This window comes from Cinclus cinclus, chromosome 16 (assembly GCF_963662255.1).
Source record: "Cinclus cinclus chromosome 16, bCinCin1.1, whole genome shotgun sequence".
Lineage (NCBI taxonomy): Eukaryota > Metazoa > Chordata > Aves > Passeriformes > Cinclidae > Cinclus > Cinclus cinclus.
Genome location: NC_085061.1, coordinates 1,288,589 through 1,306,349, shown reverse-complemented (window position 1 = coordinate 1,306,349; position 17,761 = coordinate 1,288,589). Strand labels below are relative to the sequence as shown.

The window sequence follows — 17,761 nt, the reverse complement described above, 5'->3', positions numbered from 1 at the left end:
ACACTGAAACTTTAGCAGCACAAACAGTACTTGTGTTAATATTTTAGCAAAAATTATAATCAATTTAAATGTTTAAATTGATTGTACGTGAGATAATGTTCGTTGGGTACAGTGTATTTTTTTCTAACTATAATATAACTGTTCCAGAGTTTCCGTGTAACCGTAAAGAGCTAAAGCTGTGTCTGCCTGCGGGACAAGTCCTGCCCCGTGTGCCCCCCATGCTGAATATTACACGCTCTGAATGTCCCCCCGAGGCCCGCATTGCCTTTCTTTGCCCCCACACGCACATCCCACCACTCTGTGACCTCCGGAGCAGCAGCAGGGACACAGGGATGACACTGGTGCTTCCCAAAGTCAGCGTCACCTTTTCCTGGCAGGAGAAACCCAGCTGCTCTGCTAGACAGGGAGGAGGAGGAGGAGGAGGAGGAGGAAGGGTTGGGTGTCTGAGGGGCTTCCTGGACAGCACAGGAGATGCTCCTTGATGAAACTGGGAATGAGAAGGTGTCCAGCCTCAGCGCTCAGCAGGCACCTGGAGGGAGGTGAGCCCCGAAGTGGCGGTCCCAGGCAGCGAGGGGCAGCAGCCCTGCTGGGGTGGCACTGGGACAGGCAGCTGGCACAGGCAGGAGCCCACAGCTGCTGCAGTTTTGCAGGGAATAACGCTGGGTTGTGTCCGATGTGACACCGAGGCCGTGTCACCAGGCAGGACGGGACAACCCCAAACTCCCAGGGTGTGGTGACAGCCTTCACCCAGCTCAGCCTGGCTGCTTCAGCCAGCCCTGTTTTGGGGTCTGCTGGTGCAGCTCCCCAGCCTCACGGAGCCCTGGCTCAGCTGAGTTCAACCCTGCTCAGAGGGACGGTGACACCCGTGCCTGGAATCCTGCCCCAAATCCTCTGGGAGTCCCCGCAGCATCCCCACAGCTGTCAGGTGTCACCTGCAGAGCAGGGTGTGCAGGTGGGGGTGTCACCAAACACATCCCAAGGGGACTGTGCTGGAGAACCAGAGCCACGGCTGCAGTAACCATGGGGTGCTGGGGGTTCAGGTATTTGTAACATCAATTTTCATCTTTTCTCCTCTTTTTTTTTTTTTTCCCAGCTGTGGTATGGCAGCACTCACCCTCTTGTAACCACCCAGGCCACATCCTAAGAGGATGCCAGGGCTGTCCCAAAATTGCCCCAAAATCATGCCAGGATTGTCCTGAGCATGACAGGGCTCTGTCATCCTCACAAGCTGTTTGTAACCCTCTGTTCTCCCCAGAGGTCAGCAGCACTCAGAGCTCACAGAGGGCAGGACCTCCCTGTGCTCATCCCAGCCCAAAAACCTTCTGCACAGCGTTAGCACTAAATTTGGGAGTAAAGAGTGGAATCCCAGCATTTCCTGGAGCTGTATTCCACCCCATCCTCTTGCTCTGGGGGGCTCTGGTCACCCCACTGCCGTGTCTCAGCACTGAGGTAACCACACCATGCACTGTGCAATTCAAGTACGTTAAAAGATCTGGGATTTTTGCCAACATTTCAAGCTGATCCTAGCAAAGGCAGACGCTTTGCTCAAGTGATGTTTAGTAAAAAACATTCTCCCCTCTGTATTACCTGCTCTGTGTCTGGAGCAGACCCTGAGAGCAAACCCCTCCCTTTCCAGGACATCATTTAGGATCTCACTGCTCTTGTGCCTGGACACTGGGATGAGATTCCCATCAGTTGATGCCACAACAACGAGTGACACCCACAGCATTTCTTTCCTCCTGCGTTTTGTACCTTCCCTCCCAGTGCCAGCCCCCAAAGGCACGGGGCTGGCTCCCGGCTCTGCCTGCTGCCCTCTCTGCCCGTGGTCTGTTCCTTAGGAAATCCCATCATTATTCCATGCAGGGGGCATGTCTCTAAAACTGCTATTTTATAGACCCCTCCCAGCCCGTGCTGTCCCCAAGCAGGTGGCTCTGGCTCCCTCTGGTCCCGTTCTCAGTTGCATTTTGCCCCAGTGTGTGTCACCACCCCTCTCCCCCCTCAGTGAGGCTCACACCCAGCCCTCACTGCCTCAACTTGAAGCCCCAGTTCAGCTGCCTGGATTTTGTTGCAATACACATTCAAACCTCAGCTCCTTTAAGAGTTTTAATCTCCAACAGCTCCCACCCGAGGGTTGGGAAGTTCAGTTTTTTTGCAGATACCTCTGTCCAAGCAGACGCTTCCAGGAGTTGCAGTTGTCACTAACCTCTGTGCAGTGTAGTATAAAGTGGACTGTGTATGGAAAATAAGTTTAAAATGTTTACAATTTTGTATATAATATATATATAAAAATATCTTTTGAGAGAACAATCTGTGATTCTGTATTTTCAGTGTCTGTGTAACCAACTGCAACTTATTTTCAATAAAGAGCTAAAAATGAATAGAAAAAAAATCGTATTTGGTAATAACTTTATTGAATCAGGTGAGCACAAGGAACAAGGAAACTGCAACATCAGGCCCCAGAGATGCAGCAGCTCAAGGGAACTCCCAGCAGCACCTCCCAGGGAACTCAGAGCTGCTAATGGAGAAATAACTGATACCCAAGGGAAGACAGAAGATCCTCCTGCAGGGAAGACATTTCACTCCCTGAACTTTACAAACCAAAGGGATGGGGAGAGTTGCTGACTGGAAGTGGTGGCAGCACCCAGCCCCCTCAGGGGTCCCTGCCTGGGGCCAGGATCAGCTCCAGGATCCTGAAATGAGGCAGGAACAGGGACTGCCAGGGACTCATGCAGTGGATGAACAACCATGCAGCAAATCACCTCCCCCAGCCCCTTCTGGGCCAAATCCAACACGGGCAGGTGGTCAGAACAGTCTTAAATATTCTAGAAAATAAACCCAAAGCACTTTGCAGCCTGAGAGCAAGCAAAAATAACACATGTAAGGCAAGGAAGAGTGGCTGTAGGCAGGAGTAGCTCTGGGGTGATACTCTGAGCTCGATTTCATAGAAATGATGCTGCTAGAAAAGCTGTGTTTCATCACTACAAATTACATAAATTAATTTCAGCTTTATTCCTACACGTTAGAAATAATTAAACCCAGAGATGGGAGAGAATCAGACAATGAACTACAGCCATGGGGGGACTCCTGGTACTCCCATCACCCCAGAGGAGGAAGAGATCCCCTCCTTTCCTCAGAAGTGGAATTTGGGGGTGCCAGGGAACACGAGCAAAGCTACATCAGCCTGGTGTTACTGAGGGAGGTGCAGGTGTCAGACCACTGTAAACAGATAAATGCACTTAAAGGCACTGCAGAAAACATGGTCAGTAATCAGCAGCATTTAATGTCCCAGGATGCTGTTGGGAGCTCCCACCAGTAATACATCCAAGAAATCAGAAACATGGCAGTCAATTAAATAAAATTCCTGTGTGCTTTACAGAGAGTAAAGCCTTAATGCTGTTACTGTACATGCAGGGCTACAAAATCAGTTTCTTGAAAGAACTTTACAGAAAAAAAAATCAGAGGCAACTTCAAATCTTGCACAGATCAGGCCAATTCTTCAAGCAGCAGAATTGACTGCGTTTGCAGAAAGGAAAACTCTGCAGCCCAGTGTTTTTGCAGCTCTCCTGGTCACACATCCCAGTGAGCAGAACTCTCGTGCACCTTTTACCCCTGACTAGTGTGATCTTCACTGAAATAGCACAAAAAAATAAGAATGTTATAAGGGAAGCCACTTCCATTCGTTTCAGTGATCCATAAACTTCCCCCACCCCAAAACCAGAAAGAAACCCCCAAACCAGAAGCTTATTCCCCTATTGTGTCCCCTGTCATTCTGCAGATCCCAAAGGATTCCCTTTGGAGGAAGGGAGCCCTGCCTGTCCCCCCTGCAGCTCAGCCTAACCCTAGCCCAGACTGGGAGCTCAGACAGCGGGTGGGGACGAGCTCTGGCACATTCCCGTGATCCCTTTACCCAGGGGGGCTTCCCAAATCACCTGCTACTCGCTGCCTCGAGGGCACCTCATTGCAAAGTGCACATCCCCAGCAGAGCCTGGTGGTGGCTCTGGGGAGAGCTAACTGATGATCCTGCTGATTGCCTGCAGCGAGGGGAACTCCTCATCCTCGATATGCAAAGCTTTGTGGGTGACCACGTCCTGCTGGGTCAGCACCTGCCTGCACGTGGGGCAGATGTAGCAGTCGAGCTCGGTGGGGGAGTCCGTCTGCCAAACATTCTTTTTGTTCTTTTTGGGTTTGTTGGAGCTTTGTTTCTCCCTGATCCTGAAGTCGTTGTGAGCAGAGAGCAGTTCCTGCTGCTTGGCTGTGTCTGGCAGCAACACCAACAACTCCTTGAAAATCTTCTTGAAGTTTTCCCCCAGCAGCTCACGGCAGCTTTTGTAATACTGAGCTGCAGAGATCAGCCCCTGCAGGGGACAGGGAAGGGCAATAATCAGAGGAAAAGAAATATTTATCTATTCAAAATCCCACTGGAATACAGGCCTCCCACAAAGGGAGGCTTTGGGAATCCACTCACCTGCCTGAACTGCCCAGAATGAGTTTTAAATTTATTGAACTTGGACTCATCGCTCTGAAGAAACTCTTTAATGGATTGGATAAGCTGGATGTTCCTCTGCTGGAAGTTCTCAGGTATCAAGTATGATCCATGACAGGATTTTGGCCTGTGTTAGAAAAGACCAGAAGTGACCCTGACACTGGTTTGTGTCATACAAAGATGATGTCATCATAAATCCCATAAATGGGACATAAATCACAAGGCTGTCCTGGCTTACAGCTGCACGTCCTTCTTCCACCCAGCTACACAAAAGCAGCACACAGCTTGTCAGGATAATAAAATATGGGATTTCCGTATCAGATTCCAACGTTACGCAAACAGAAAGTTTAAAATCCAAGTTTAACATGGTCCCCACGAGCTGCTCTGTGAGCTGGGTGCACTCAGAAGACCTGACCAAGACCTCACCATGAATAAACCAACAGATAAGGCAGGTTCTGTATTAAAATGATACAAAGTTTCCCCTCCCCTGTTCCAATAAACTCCTCTTCCTGTCCCAAAAGGAACCAGAGAGCAGCTACAGGAAAGATCAGAGCAGTGAAGGTGACCAAGAACAAGCCTCAGCACCTTGCTGCTGGGACTCCCACAGAATTGATGGGAAGTACAGGAATGTTGGAGCTGCAAATTTCCAAATAAATCTACAACAGACCAAGGTGCGAGCAGCCAAAACATTGCACACGTTTGCAGCTCCTCTGTGTTCTAACTACACAGAGCTGTTTTATCCAACCACAGCACCCAGGGACTTCCCAAGGGGAATCTTTCCCTGGCTGGTGGCGCTTAGAGTCAGCCCCTGTGACAGGAGTGAGGTGTGAGGTGTCCCACAGCCCCTGGCAGGCCCTCGACTCACTCTTTCAGAGCTGTAGTGACAGGTTCAGAGATGGTGGAGGATGGGATGACAGCGAAGCCCGGGGGGGGTTTGCTGACAGGCACCGACAGGCCCGGAGGCAGAGGAGGGTTCTTCAACAGCACCACGGAGTTAAAGCCTGAGGGAAGCACAGAAAGGGCAGGAATTAGAGCACCCACAGACCCCTGGATAAAACCCACACCAGTGCCTGACACACTGCAGAAGCATCAAGAAGAGCTTGCAGTCCAGACATCACTATATTGGAGAAACCTAAAGAAAAAAGAAGCACTTTGAGAGTGGCTGATGTTCCTCTACAGAGAAAGTGCTTTAATTATTAATTTAATTTTCTTAATGGAAAATAATTTTGAAAGCCCACTTCAAGGCACAATGAACAACACTTTTGCATTATTAAAATGAACACAAAGAGCAGGAGTGGGCCTGGCCTGGCCTCTCCCAACAGGAGCTGCACAAACAGCGGTGCCGGCGCCTCCCGACACGAACCCACTGCCGTGAAAACCACTCCAAGTCACGTTTGTTGCTGTCTCTCTGCTTTCACAAGGTCGTGGCTAAAAGCACGGCAAGAAACCTCTGCCAGCACAGCCTCCAGTGGCCAAGGAAGTGAAGCGACTTGCCTCCAGTGGCAAGTGAAGTGCCAGCATGGACAGGACCCAGCCAGATTCCCTGTGCCTGCAGCAGCTTCCAAGGCAGATCTTGGAGCACAACACACGGATGTGTCAGCCCTGAGGACAGTGAAAAGACAGCTCTTCATCCATGAGCCACCCCAGCGAGTAAAATCCTCCAGCTGTGGGGCAGAGGTGATTCCCAGAGGATGTTCCAGCCCCCCCCCCCCCCAATGACACCCAGGCTGCCTCTACCTCCTGAGCCCAACCTGGCACGTGGTGACAGAACCTCACACAAGAGCCAGGAGTTTATACAACACATCCATGTGTTCTCTGGGCTCTCTCCAAGCAAAGCTGGCCGTGCCCAGCAGTGCCTCCCCCATCCCTGGAAGCGTCCAAAGACATGCTGGAGCAACCTGGTCTAGTGAAAAGTGCCCCTGCCCACAGCAGGGAGTGAAAGGAGACAATCTTCAAGATCCCTCCCACCCAAACCACTCCAAGGTGCTGTGATTCATTCCCTGCTTACCTGGTGGTGGGGGCATCCTGGCTGATCCTGAGCTCCCAAGAGCTGGGAAATCTTCCTGAGGTAAGGGACATTTGTTAGTCACTGGGGGCTTTTTAAGGCCAGGGGGCTCTTTGGGTGCAGCACAGCCAGCTGATGGTTTCTCTGAGTGCCCATTGACCACAGCCGTGGCTCTGTCAGGGCCATGAGCAGCAGGGAACACCCTGCAGGGCTGCTCTGCCTCTGGGGGCTTCTCTGTCCCTGGCTTGGGCAATGGCATCTCCTGGGATGGGCGTGGGGACAATGGGCTCTGCTTCTCAACCCCCATCTTCTTTTTCTTGCCCACTTTTGTAAAAGTTTGTGAGGTAGAAGCTGCCAGCAAGGACGAGACATCGAACATGGTCGGGGCGCTGCGAATCTCCTGGGTGGTCAGGCCACTGCCACCGTCCTCGTCGTCCGACTCACAGAGTTTATTGCTCTTCTTACTTCCTTTGGAGGTGTTCAAGGATGGTTTTTTGGCTGGCTGGTTGACACAGGGGCCGCTCATGGCTTTGACCACATTTTTACTGGAACCATTGTTCCACGCAGATGTGATGTGGGTTACTGTCTTAATGGTGGGCTTCACTTTGGACACCAGGGCTGGGAAATCCTCCTCCTGGAAGGCTGCTTTCCTGGCAGTCGCAGTGTATGTCAGAGACACCCCTGATGAGATGGTGGGAGCTGCAGAGGAGGACAAGCTTGGGAAATCTTCTTCTTTAAGCTTAACCAGTGCTGGCTGGGCAGAGCTGTGGGGAACGGAGAGGGTTGGAGTTACTGAAGCAGCAGAACCCCAAGGGACAGCACAAACCCACAACTCTCCACTCCTCCTCAGACTGTCACTCAGGGTGGCACAACAGGAGCTGGACTGGATGATCCTCATGGGTTCCTTCCAGCTGAGGACTATTCCATTATTCTACTCCATGATTCTAAGATCAAGCCAGGAGCTGCAGCAATGCCTGATGCTGCTCATGCTGGTGAGCAGCACAGAAACAGCTCCAGGCAGGAAGGGGACAGGGCAGGGGAAACCTTGGAGGGATCAAATGATCTGGAAAATTATTTCCCCAGAAATGCAGAACGCATCAATCAGCTTCTAAACGTGCTTTGTCCCTGCTGCAGCCCTGCACAGACTCACCCTTGGAGAGGTCCTGCTGCAGAGCCGATTGCTGGGAAGTCGTCCTGGCTGAGCGCTCCATTAGCAGCTGCTTCTTTTGGAACAGGGACAGAAAGAGCAAAGACACTGTTTTCAACCCAAACCCATTCATTCCAGAGCAGGGGCTATCAATGGCCATGACAGCAGCACTACCAAGGCCTATTTCCAGCAGCTGATGATATCATCAACTGACGTGCCAGAAGAACAATTTAAATCCATGCATCGCTATTTCCTTTAATTAACTGTGCTGCCCATTGTGTCGTGGCATTCAGGAAATTCATGACACTTTAAATGAGTAAAACATGGATAAGGCACAACTTCATGAGGAAACCTTCCAGACAGAGATGCCCTGCAGCTGCAGGACCTGTCCAACACTCACCTGTGACATCATTTGAGGACTTTGGCACACGTTTGGAGCCGAGCACGTCAGGATCCCTCAAATCCTCCTTTCTCCCCCTGCTGCTGCTGCCTTCCTCTTTGTCCTCAACCCTCTTCTTCTCTTCCTGCCGTTTGGCTGCCACAGATGCCCTGACTGCTGCTGCAACATCCCTGTCTTCTTCTTCCCTGCAGGACAGGGCAGACTGTCTTGGTCAAGCAGCAAGGGTCAAGGAGCAGCTGCCTCGCTGCTGCGGTGTCACCTCTGTGGTGCCAGCTCTGGTGACATCCCTGAACTCGTGCTGCCACCTGCTGAGAAGCCCAAACCAGCCCCATCACTCCACTCCACTCCACCCCAGACAGGCAACATTTCCACCCTGAATCAAGTTCCACGTGTGGGAATAACAATCCAGGCCAGAAGAAACTGGGGTGAACTGGGAGAGACAACACCACAGATGCAGGGGGCATCTGTCTCTCCCATTCACTTCCAAACGTGGGGAATCAATCTGGAAGCCACAGGAACTCTCTGAGACATGGCTGGCCATGAATTTTCAACACATGCACCACCAACACAGGAGTGTTTTGGGATGGACTTTTCTCCCCCACTGGAATCACCAGTAATGAACCAGTTGCCCGTCCAGCAAGAAAAAGAAAGTAAGATGTGCAGGATGTAAAAAGCACTTGGGTCTGGTGTGGTGAAGAGATAAAGAAATGCAGTTTCATTTCAATACTTAACCTTCTTCCTTTTCCAAAGCACTCAGTCTGGCCACACACAGATCTGTTAGTTTAATGAAAAGCATGGTCCTTAGAACAGGAATTTCATGATTACCCACACCAAAAACTCCATTATACCTGCACAGACTTGTCACCTACTTCAGAAAACCCTATTTAGAGAAGTTTGCATAAAAATCAGCTGCTGGAATTAAGATAGGGTTCTGAGTGCATTTAACCCACAAGTTGAGGGTTACATTGTTTGCTTCCTGAGCTGAAACCTCACACACAGAGTAATTCCATGATGACCAAGCACCCAGCCAGGACATGGGCTTGGGCTGGAAGCTCTCAGCCAAGGATTCACCAGAGAGACCTTCAAGTTTCGTACCACTTCCTTCCTCCTAATTCACCAAAATATTGTGAATTGGCAAGTAAAAGCCAACACTAAATGGGAATAAAACTCCACACGAGGTTGTGCTACTCACCTCTTGTACCTCCAGCTGCCTCTCCTGTTCTGCTGGTTCCCTCGGCTGTTCAACCTGCCTGCCCTCCCTTGCCTGTTGAACCTGTCAACCTCCTCGTAGTCCTCTGCACCTACAACACCTGGAACAGGGGAAAGGGGTGATCACAGTTATTTCTCTAATGTAGGCATCACACTGTGCCTGAAAAATACAAAAATATACTGGTATAAATAAATTATCGTCATTTCTTTCTGATTACCAAGTCAGGAGTTCTCCTAAAATTGCCTGTCCTCATTAAACTCCCACAAAGGGAAAAAATCCTACAACAATTCAGGCAGGAAGGGATGTCTGGATATCACCTGTACCAGCCTTTTACTCAAAGCAAGGCCAGCTCTGAAACTACATCAGAGGGCTTTGTCTGGGCAAGTTCTGGTTATCTTCAACCCCTGCAACCTGTCAGGTTGGAGGGGCCTTCTCAAACTCTGCAACCTGTCAGGTTGGAGGGGCCTTCTCAAACTCTGCAACCTGTCAGGTTGGAGGGGCCTTCTCAAACTCTGCAACCTGTCAGGTTGGAGGGGCCTTCTCAAACTCTGCAACCTGTCAGGTTGGAGGGGCCTTCTCAAACTCTGCAACCTGTCAGGTTGGAGGGGCCTTCTCAAACTCTGCAACCTGTCAGGTTGGAGGGGCCTTCTCAAACTCTGCAGCCTCTCACGTTGGAGGGGCCTTCTCAAACTCTGCAGCCTCTCACGTTGGAGGGGCCTTCTCAAACTCTGCAACCTGTCAGGTTGGAGGGGCCCTCTCAAACTCTGCAACCTGTCAGGTTGGAGGGGCCCTCTCAAACTCTGCAACCTGTCAGGTTGGAGGGGCCCTCTCAAACTCTGCAACCTGTCAGGTTGGAGGGGCCCTCTCAAACTCTGCAACCTGTCAGGTTGGAGGGGCCCTCTCAAACTCTGCAGCCTCTCACATTGGAGGGGCCCTCTCAAACTCTGCAACCTCTCAGGCTGGAGAGGTCTTCTCAGCCTCTACAAGCTCTTGGAGCTGTTCCAGGTCTTGTCTACCTTCTTTGGGAAGAACTTCACAGCTATCAAATACCCACCAACTATTCTTAAAAACTCTTAACAACTAAGAACCACAGAACGATTCGGTTGGGAGAGACCTTAAATCACATCTTCCTACTGAGCAGGGAACACTTCCACCAGAGCAGTCTGCTCCAAACCCTATCCAACCACGGGCACAACCAGGGACGGAGCAGCCCGGGTTGTGCCTCCCCATCCTCCCCGTGTGTCCCTGGGCAGCTGACCCTCGGTGCGGCGCGGGTGCCGGGGTGTGTAGGTGAACTGCAGGTCGATGTGGCGGTTCTGGCGAGCCTCGGCGCGGCTCTTGCTGTGGCAAGCGCTCTTGTGGGCTTTGTAGTCGATCTCGGTGCGGAAAGCGTGCGTGAACTGCTCCGAGCTGCAGCGACCCTCCTCGCACAGGAAATGCTTCTCCCTGAAGTGCTCCCGGAGGTACTCGTAGTCACTGGGAAGGGAAAACACAGAGCTGATCCTTTCTACACTCGTAGTCACTGGGAAGGGAAAACACAGAGCTGGTCCTTTCCACGCTCATAGTCACTGGGAAGGGAAAACACAGAGCTGATCCTTTCCACACTTGTAGTCACTGGGAAGGGAAAACACAGAGCTGATCCTCTCCATGCTCGTAGTCACTGGGAAGGGAAAACACAGAGCTGATCCTTTCCACGCTCGTAGTCACAGGGAAGGGAAAACACAGAGCTGACCCTTTCTACACTCATAGTCACTGGGAAGGGAAAACACAGAGCTGGTCCTTTCCACGCTCATAGTCACTGGGAAGGGAAAACACAGAGCTGATCCTTTCTACACTCGTAGTCACTGGGAAGGGAAAACACAGAGCTGATCCTTTCCACGCTCGTAGTCACCGGGAAGGGAAAACACAGAGCTGATCCTTTCCACACTTGTAGTCACTGGGAAGGGAAAACACAGAGCTGATCCTCTCCATGCTCGTAGTCACTGGGAAGGGAAAACACAGAGCTGATCCTTTCCACGCTCGTAGTCACTGGGAAGGGAAAACACAGAGCTGACCCTTTCTACACTCATAGTCACTGGGAAGGGAAAACACAGAGCTGACCCTTTCTACACTCATAGTCACTGGGAAGGGAAAACACAGAGCTGATCCTTTCCACACTTGTAGTCACTGGGAAGGGAAAACACAGAGCTGATCCTTTCCACGCTCGTAGTCACTGGGAAGGGAAAACACAGAGCTGGTCCTTTCTACACTCGTAGTCACTGGGAAAGGAAAACACAGAGCTGATCCTTTCCACACTCATAGTCACTGGGAAAGGAAAACACAGAGCTGATCCTTTCCACACTTGTAGTCACCGGGAAGGGAAAACACAGAGCTGACCCTTTCTACACTCATAGTCACTGGGAAGGGAAAACACAGAGCTGACCCTTTCTACACTCGTAGTCACTGGGAAGGGAAAACACAGAGCTGATCCTTTCCACACTTGTAGTCACTGGGAAGGGAAAACACAGAGCTGATCCTTTCCACACTTGTAGTCACTGGGAAGGGAAAACACAGAGCTGATCCTTTCCACACTCATAGTCACTGGGAAGGGAAAACACAGAGCTGATCCTTTCCACTCAGTGACACAGCCACTCCCAGCCCTAAGTTTTGCTTTCATATTTTCCACATTCTGCACGGCATTAGTATATAACTCTGTACTCCATATAAAGTGTTACAAGTTCTCCTTCCAGCTCAGTCACACAAACCAATCCTTGTCCAGCCCCAGAACCAAGGACAGCGCTGCAGCTCCAGCCCCAAAAAGTGCAAACAGCAGAGAACTGAGGAGAGAATCTGGGAGGATGGGACTGCAGAACCTGGAGCTGGGATTGGACAATGAACCCCAAGATGGAAATGGACCAAAACTTACAAAAGTGTGAAAACTCATGACCAGTCACCCATCTTGGTGTAGCCTCAACCAGGCTCTTGCACTGCCCAAGGTGAATCCTTGGAAGGGCTTTTAATAAATCCCTTTATTCCTTTAACTCTGTCCAACCTCTGTTCTAGGTAGCCTCTCAAGGCATCAAGGGGAGGTGAGGACAAGCCCAGGTGGTTCATTGGTCCTTATCCCAGGCATGTTTTCCACTTCTGTAGGGCCAACACAGACCTGGATGCACCACCCAGGTCAAACCAAACCCCCTGGCTGAACAGAGCTGTCCCCTCCCAACGTGCTCTTCTGATGGCACATGGCTACTCTTAGAGGCTTCAGTGAGAACAAGCCCTGGTGGTTGGTTTGTCCTTATCCCCAGAGAAGTTTTCCAGCTGACAGTTTCTGTATGCATGATCCAGGTGTTAAACCAAACCCACAAATGCTCAGCACATCCAGCTGTGCATACAACAAAAAAATTACCTCTAGTCCCTTAGCACACAAACCTTGGAGCAGTAGCATCAAGGAATCAACAGAATTCAGGCTGGAAAAGATCTTGAAGACCATCAGCCAGCACCACCACCATGTTCACCACTAAATTGTAACTCCTGATGCCACTTCCACATGGTTTAGAACATTTCTGGGGATGGTGATTCCACCATTTCTCTGGCTAAGCTCTTCCAATGCCTGACAACCCCTTCCATGAAAGAATTTTTCCCAATATCCAATCTAAATCTCCCCTGATACAACTTAAAACCACTTCCTCTCATCCTGTCCCCCATCAGAGCTAAGACACCACAGAGTTGCTATCAGGCTGCAAAACTAACTTTCAATAAAGAAAATTTTAAAGCATGAACTAGATTCAAAGTAAATGCTTTGGCTATTTATTAAGGAATTGCAGCCAATCTGCAACTTCAAACACTACTATCCCCCTAAATCGAAGCAAACCTGAGGAATTTTACTTCGAAATTTAAGCTGGAGAAAGAACTCCATTCAAAGCAGACCCAAAGAATTTTACTTCAAAATTTAAGCTAGGAGAAAAGACCCATCTCAAGAATCTGCTTGCCTGTAGTACTCCTGAGCCCCCTCAGAGTCACAGAAGTGACAGAAGTAGTGATCCCTGCGTAGGTGTTTCAGCAGCTCGTCGTTGTCCAGGTAGCGCTCGTCGCAGAATTTGCAGAGGGGGTGACCCCGGTGGGAGGTGTCATCAGGGTCCCCATGGATCCTGTGCCGGGCCAGGTCCTTCCTGGAATACCATTTCCTCTCGTAGGTGAAGATCTGGAGAGCAGACATGGTGTTAATACATTTTGTATTTATAGATTTGTATCATTTCCTACGGACACAGAAACAAGTCAGGTTGTGCCCAGATTCTCCAGCTGTGGAAGGCGGGGGGGAAAGATTTGCTTCAAAAAGATGCAGTTTGATCACCAACACCTAAAATTTTTGGTGGACAGGAAATAAAATTCAAGTGATGGATTCAAATTAAATCTAACTTACATTTATCTGAATGCTGGAAATGGATTTTAATTCACTTTTTTTCCCCTTTGGGATCTTTTTATGCTGTAACAAGTTTAAATTATAATTTCTGGGGTGGGAAAATCCTAACTATGTATTCATCAACAAACAGTATTTTGCATTCTCAAATTTAAAAAGCCCAAGTGAGCTGTTTTACTTTCCTCTCACAGTAACCACCCCAAAAGAGCTGCACACAGAGGATCCACTTCAGTGAACAAATTATGCATCACAAACCAACCCTCTGTCCCCACTACCATGTAAGCTGTTTTGGTAGGAAGGGTTCTGGAGATGCCAAAAAGATCAACCCAGCCTTGAGAACAGAATATCCTTTATTTCTGGCCTAGACAAGGACTGGGAAATGCTCTGGGAAAAGGTTTGTTTGGCTTTGCCAAGGCTGACAGACTGAAGCTTCCACAAGTTTAAGAGTTTCTTTTCAGTGGGTACAAGTAACATAGGACTTTTTTCTTTGAAATAAAAAAATCTCTACAACATTCTGAAATTAAAAAGCAACAGTTATAGTACTGTTTGTGAGAGAAAATGGCAAACAAGTTCCCTCAGTGCTGGCTACATACACCGAGCATGAAGCACCTCAAAGGGCACCAGAAACCAAAGGAGGTCCTGCCCTCCTTTCCCACTTCCCTTCAAACAGCTCCAAGGATTCCAAGACCACAGGAAAGACTCAGCTCAGTTCCCAAACTTATTAGGGTTCATTCAGGTCAACCTGCTCATTCCTGGATCCCATCCCTTTTGGCAGCAAACTCCAGTTCACCTGGCACAAACCAACTGTGGCACCACCACCATGGGGTTTAACTTAAAATCTGGAGAACCTCCAGGCCCTCTCCATTAACCAGTTTATGGAAGAAGAAAGGCTTAAAATAAAGCAACTGGCCTCACTGCAGGAAGAGAGAACTTAAATAAATCCTTGCTGTTCTGCCTTCCCATCTTCCCAGGAACTCCTGGAGGTCATGGAGGGAAGCCCTCTCCTTCCCACACATCCAAGCACGGGCCCAGCTCACCTTTAAGTGTTTAACACAGAGTTTGCAGCAGAAGAGCTCGTGCTGCTTCCTCATGTGCTGTTCCAGATCTGCAAAGGTGTTGAAGGGCTTTGCATCTGGGCACAAGGAGCATTCGTGCTGCAGCAGCTTCCTGAGGGATGAGAGAGATTCCCAAAAATGATTCAAATCCCTCTCAGCACCCCGACAACGCCTTTAGCAAAACACAGGTGTTCCAGCCCTGGAAAAAGGCTCCAGCTTTATGGCTGCCCCTGCAATGTGCAGTATGGCTGTGACCTGTTTATTCCAAGAATTCTGCTGGATGGCAGGAATAGCATGGAACCAAATTCAACCTACACCGAGGTTCCAACTGCTGGAGAGGAGCTGAGCAGCCACAAAGGAGGAACCACACTGCAAACCTGAGTGAACTGGAACAAACCCTTCCCCTGCTGGATATTCAGCTGATTCCTGCAACATTCACATCCAGTTCCATTACACTCCCCACTGTCAGAAAATGAGGAATAGGGTGGGGAGAGAGAAAGAATGGTATTAGGAAAGGAGGGAAAAGACCCACCCCAAAACTCCAGCACACAATGGTTCCCAAGAAGAGCTGAGCACTGGTCTCACTGGGAGATTCCCACTCCCTCATTCCCATAAATATCAAGCCATGCACAACTGTAAATGTACCAAAGTTATTCTCAGCCCAAATCAGGGTGCATGTAATGCCCAATTCTCCAAGCAAAAGGTTCCACTGCCTGCATGGCTTCATCTTTTCCACTCCTCTTTCCATTATGTCAAACTCTCCCATTTAAGATGTTACAAAAAAATATTTGTAGAACACGATGCCAATGCCACATTTTCATTCTGCACTGGTTTTTTACTTCACCTTTTTCCTCCCCCATTCAGAATTAAGATCTTTGTTTGAAGACAATGTTACCCTTCATGCAATACTTGGCACACCTGGGTTTGGTTAGTCCTTATTCAGCACAACAGTAACTACAATTATAACAGTAATTAAGTCTTTATCAATTTCCACAGCAGCCATGCAAGGAACGGGAAGGTTTTCAGCAAGTTTGCTGCTGTTAAAGATGCCAAAACTGACTTTTAATGAGAGCAAAGCTTGCGCGTTGTGTTGGTGAATCCAACAGGATCTGCTGAGTGTTCAGTGCCCTGCTCCAGGCTGTCACCTTGCCAAAAACACCTGCACGGCAGGTGACTCATGTCCCCAGCTCCTGTAATGCCAGGAAACCACAGCACCCCGCCCTCCCACAGAGCGCTTCCTGCCACGTCCTTTGCACCACCACGTGCTCGGGGGACATTCCAGGGAGGAGCCAGCGCTTACCTGTACAGCGCATAAACCTCGGCATCCATGAAGTAAATGTCGTATTTCTTCTCATGCTGCAGTTGGTGCAGGGCTATGGAAGAGAAGGATGGGAGTTTCCGCCCGAACACCACCTGTGGGGGTTGGAACAGCACCGGGATCAGCTGCGGGATTCCAGGCAGGCTCCTGGGCACAAACTGCGGGAGCTCCCCACGCCCACAGCCTTGGGCCAGCCCCAGCTGTCACCACGCCCAGGCGCTGTTGTCCCCTGCTGTCACAGGACACCTTAATAACCCGCCAGAGAAACGTGGATTGGCCCAGCTTGGCCTCTGGAGTTTGGACGAGGTTAGGAAACGTTTCTGGTCTGTTTTCCTTCCACAGCTGTTCCCAGAGTAAATATCCTCAACCAACACAAGCCCTTCCACAGCCAGTATCTGGCAGGAGCCCTGCCCTCGGCTCCTCCCCGTCTCCTGGAGGATGACACGGGAACCTGGAGTCTCCAAGTGACAAGTCACTCAGTGTCTAAGGGTGGCAGGGAAACCATTGTTTCTTCTTTCCTTAACTCCCAGGAAAGCGAGGAGCTGAACACACAACACTTGCTGAATTAGCTGTACCATACACCCGTGTCAGGGCATTTCCTTGCTCCCAGCTGCTCCAGCACACATTTCCAGCCTGGGAATTACTGGAGTAGCAGCAACATCTCGGTAACAGCTGGAGTAACCAGCCCCAGCCGAGAAAGGCTGAGACACAAATACACTAAATAAGTTCAGTTCTTACAGCAAAAGCTACATTATAAACCTACAGGTAGATTCCCAGAGAAGCTGCGGCTGCCCCTGGATCCCTGGCAGTGCCCAAGACCAGCCCGGATGGGGCTTGGAGCAGCCTGGGACAATGGAAGATGTCCCTGCCCACGGCACTGGATGGGCTTAAAGGTCCTTTCCATTCCAAACCATTCCAGGATTTTACGATCGCTCCTAAGAGCAGATACCTCCTGGAGCAGGGAGCAAAGACTCCGCTCTTTGCTGCCAGAGCGAACCCTGCTGACTTTACACTATCAACATTCACTCTAAACTCCATTTTCTTCACATTTTTGTTTCCCACTCGCCCAGGCGGCGGCGGCGGGGCAAAGGGCGGATAACCCGGGCCGTCCGTGCCCGTCGCTTCCACCGAGCACACTCCCCGTCCGCCCCGTGCCTCAGAGCTGCCCCGCCCGGCCCGAGCCTCCCCCAAGCCCCGGGCCCGGCCTCACCTGCCGCAGCTCCTCCCGGCACACAGCGCAGTACCGGACGCCGCAGAGCGCCCGCATCCGCACGGAGCAGCGGTAGCAGATCGGGTGCTCGCAGCGGCCCAGGGCCACCACGTCCAGCTCCCCGCAGCACAACACGCACGGCCCCTCCGCCGGGCCCGGCCCCGCGCCGGCCATGGCGGCCATGGCGGCCTCGGCCCCGCGCCGCCCCGCCCGCACCACTGAGCGCGGGCTAGAGCGCCGCCCCACCATAGAGACGAGCGCTCACATAGCGCTCACTGGCCATAGAGCTCCCCCAGAGCGCCGCCGCGCTGCCGGAATTGATTCCCGCCCCCTCCCCACGGCGACAGCGCCGCCCCACGATGTCACCGCGCGGTCCTCCAGCGGCCGGCCATAGAGACGCAGCGCGGTGACCATAGAGATGCGCGGGGCGGAGCGGCCTCGGCTGGGCCGCTCTGACTCCCTCTCGGTGGTGGCTGTGAGGCGGAGGAGGACCCTGGGGATGTTTGGGGGTCCCTCGCACATTTGGGGTCCCCAGGT

General features: G+C 50.9%; 1 protein-coding gene across 1 annotated transcript; it reads right to left on the bottom strand.

The window, feature by feature from the left end:
- Positions 1-2,389: 2,389 nt before the first annotated feature.
- ZNF598 (zinc finger protein 598, E3 ubiquitin ligase) lies at positions 2,390-17,473 on the bottom strand. The gene is made up of 12 exons (XM_062503690.1): positions 17,225-17,473; positions 15,997-16,109; positions 14,679-14,808; positions 13,214-13,425; positions 10,504-10,721; positions 9,228-9,345; positions 8,036-8,220; positions 7,639-7,711; positions 6,492-7,252; positions 5,349-5,484; positions 4,466-4,610; positions 2,390-4,355 (listed from the first exon to the last, which is right to left on the bottom strand). Exons 1-12 carry the CDS (start codon positions 17,471-17,473, stop codon positions 4,008-4,010), a joined length of 2,688 nt encoding a protein of 895 aa, XP_062359674.1. The 3' UTR covers positions 2,390-4,007.
- Between the last annotated feature and the right edge of the window lie 288 nt (positions 17,474-17,761).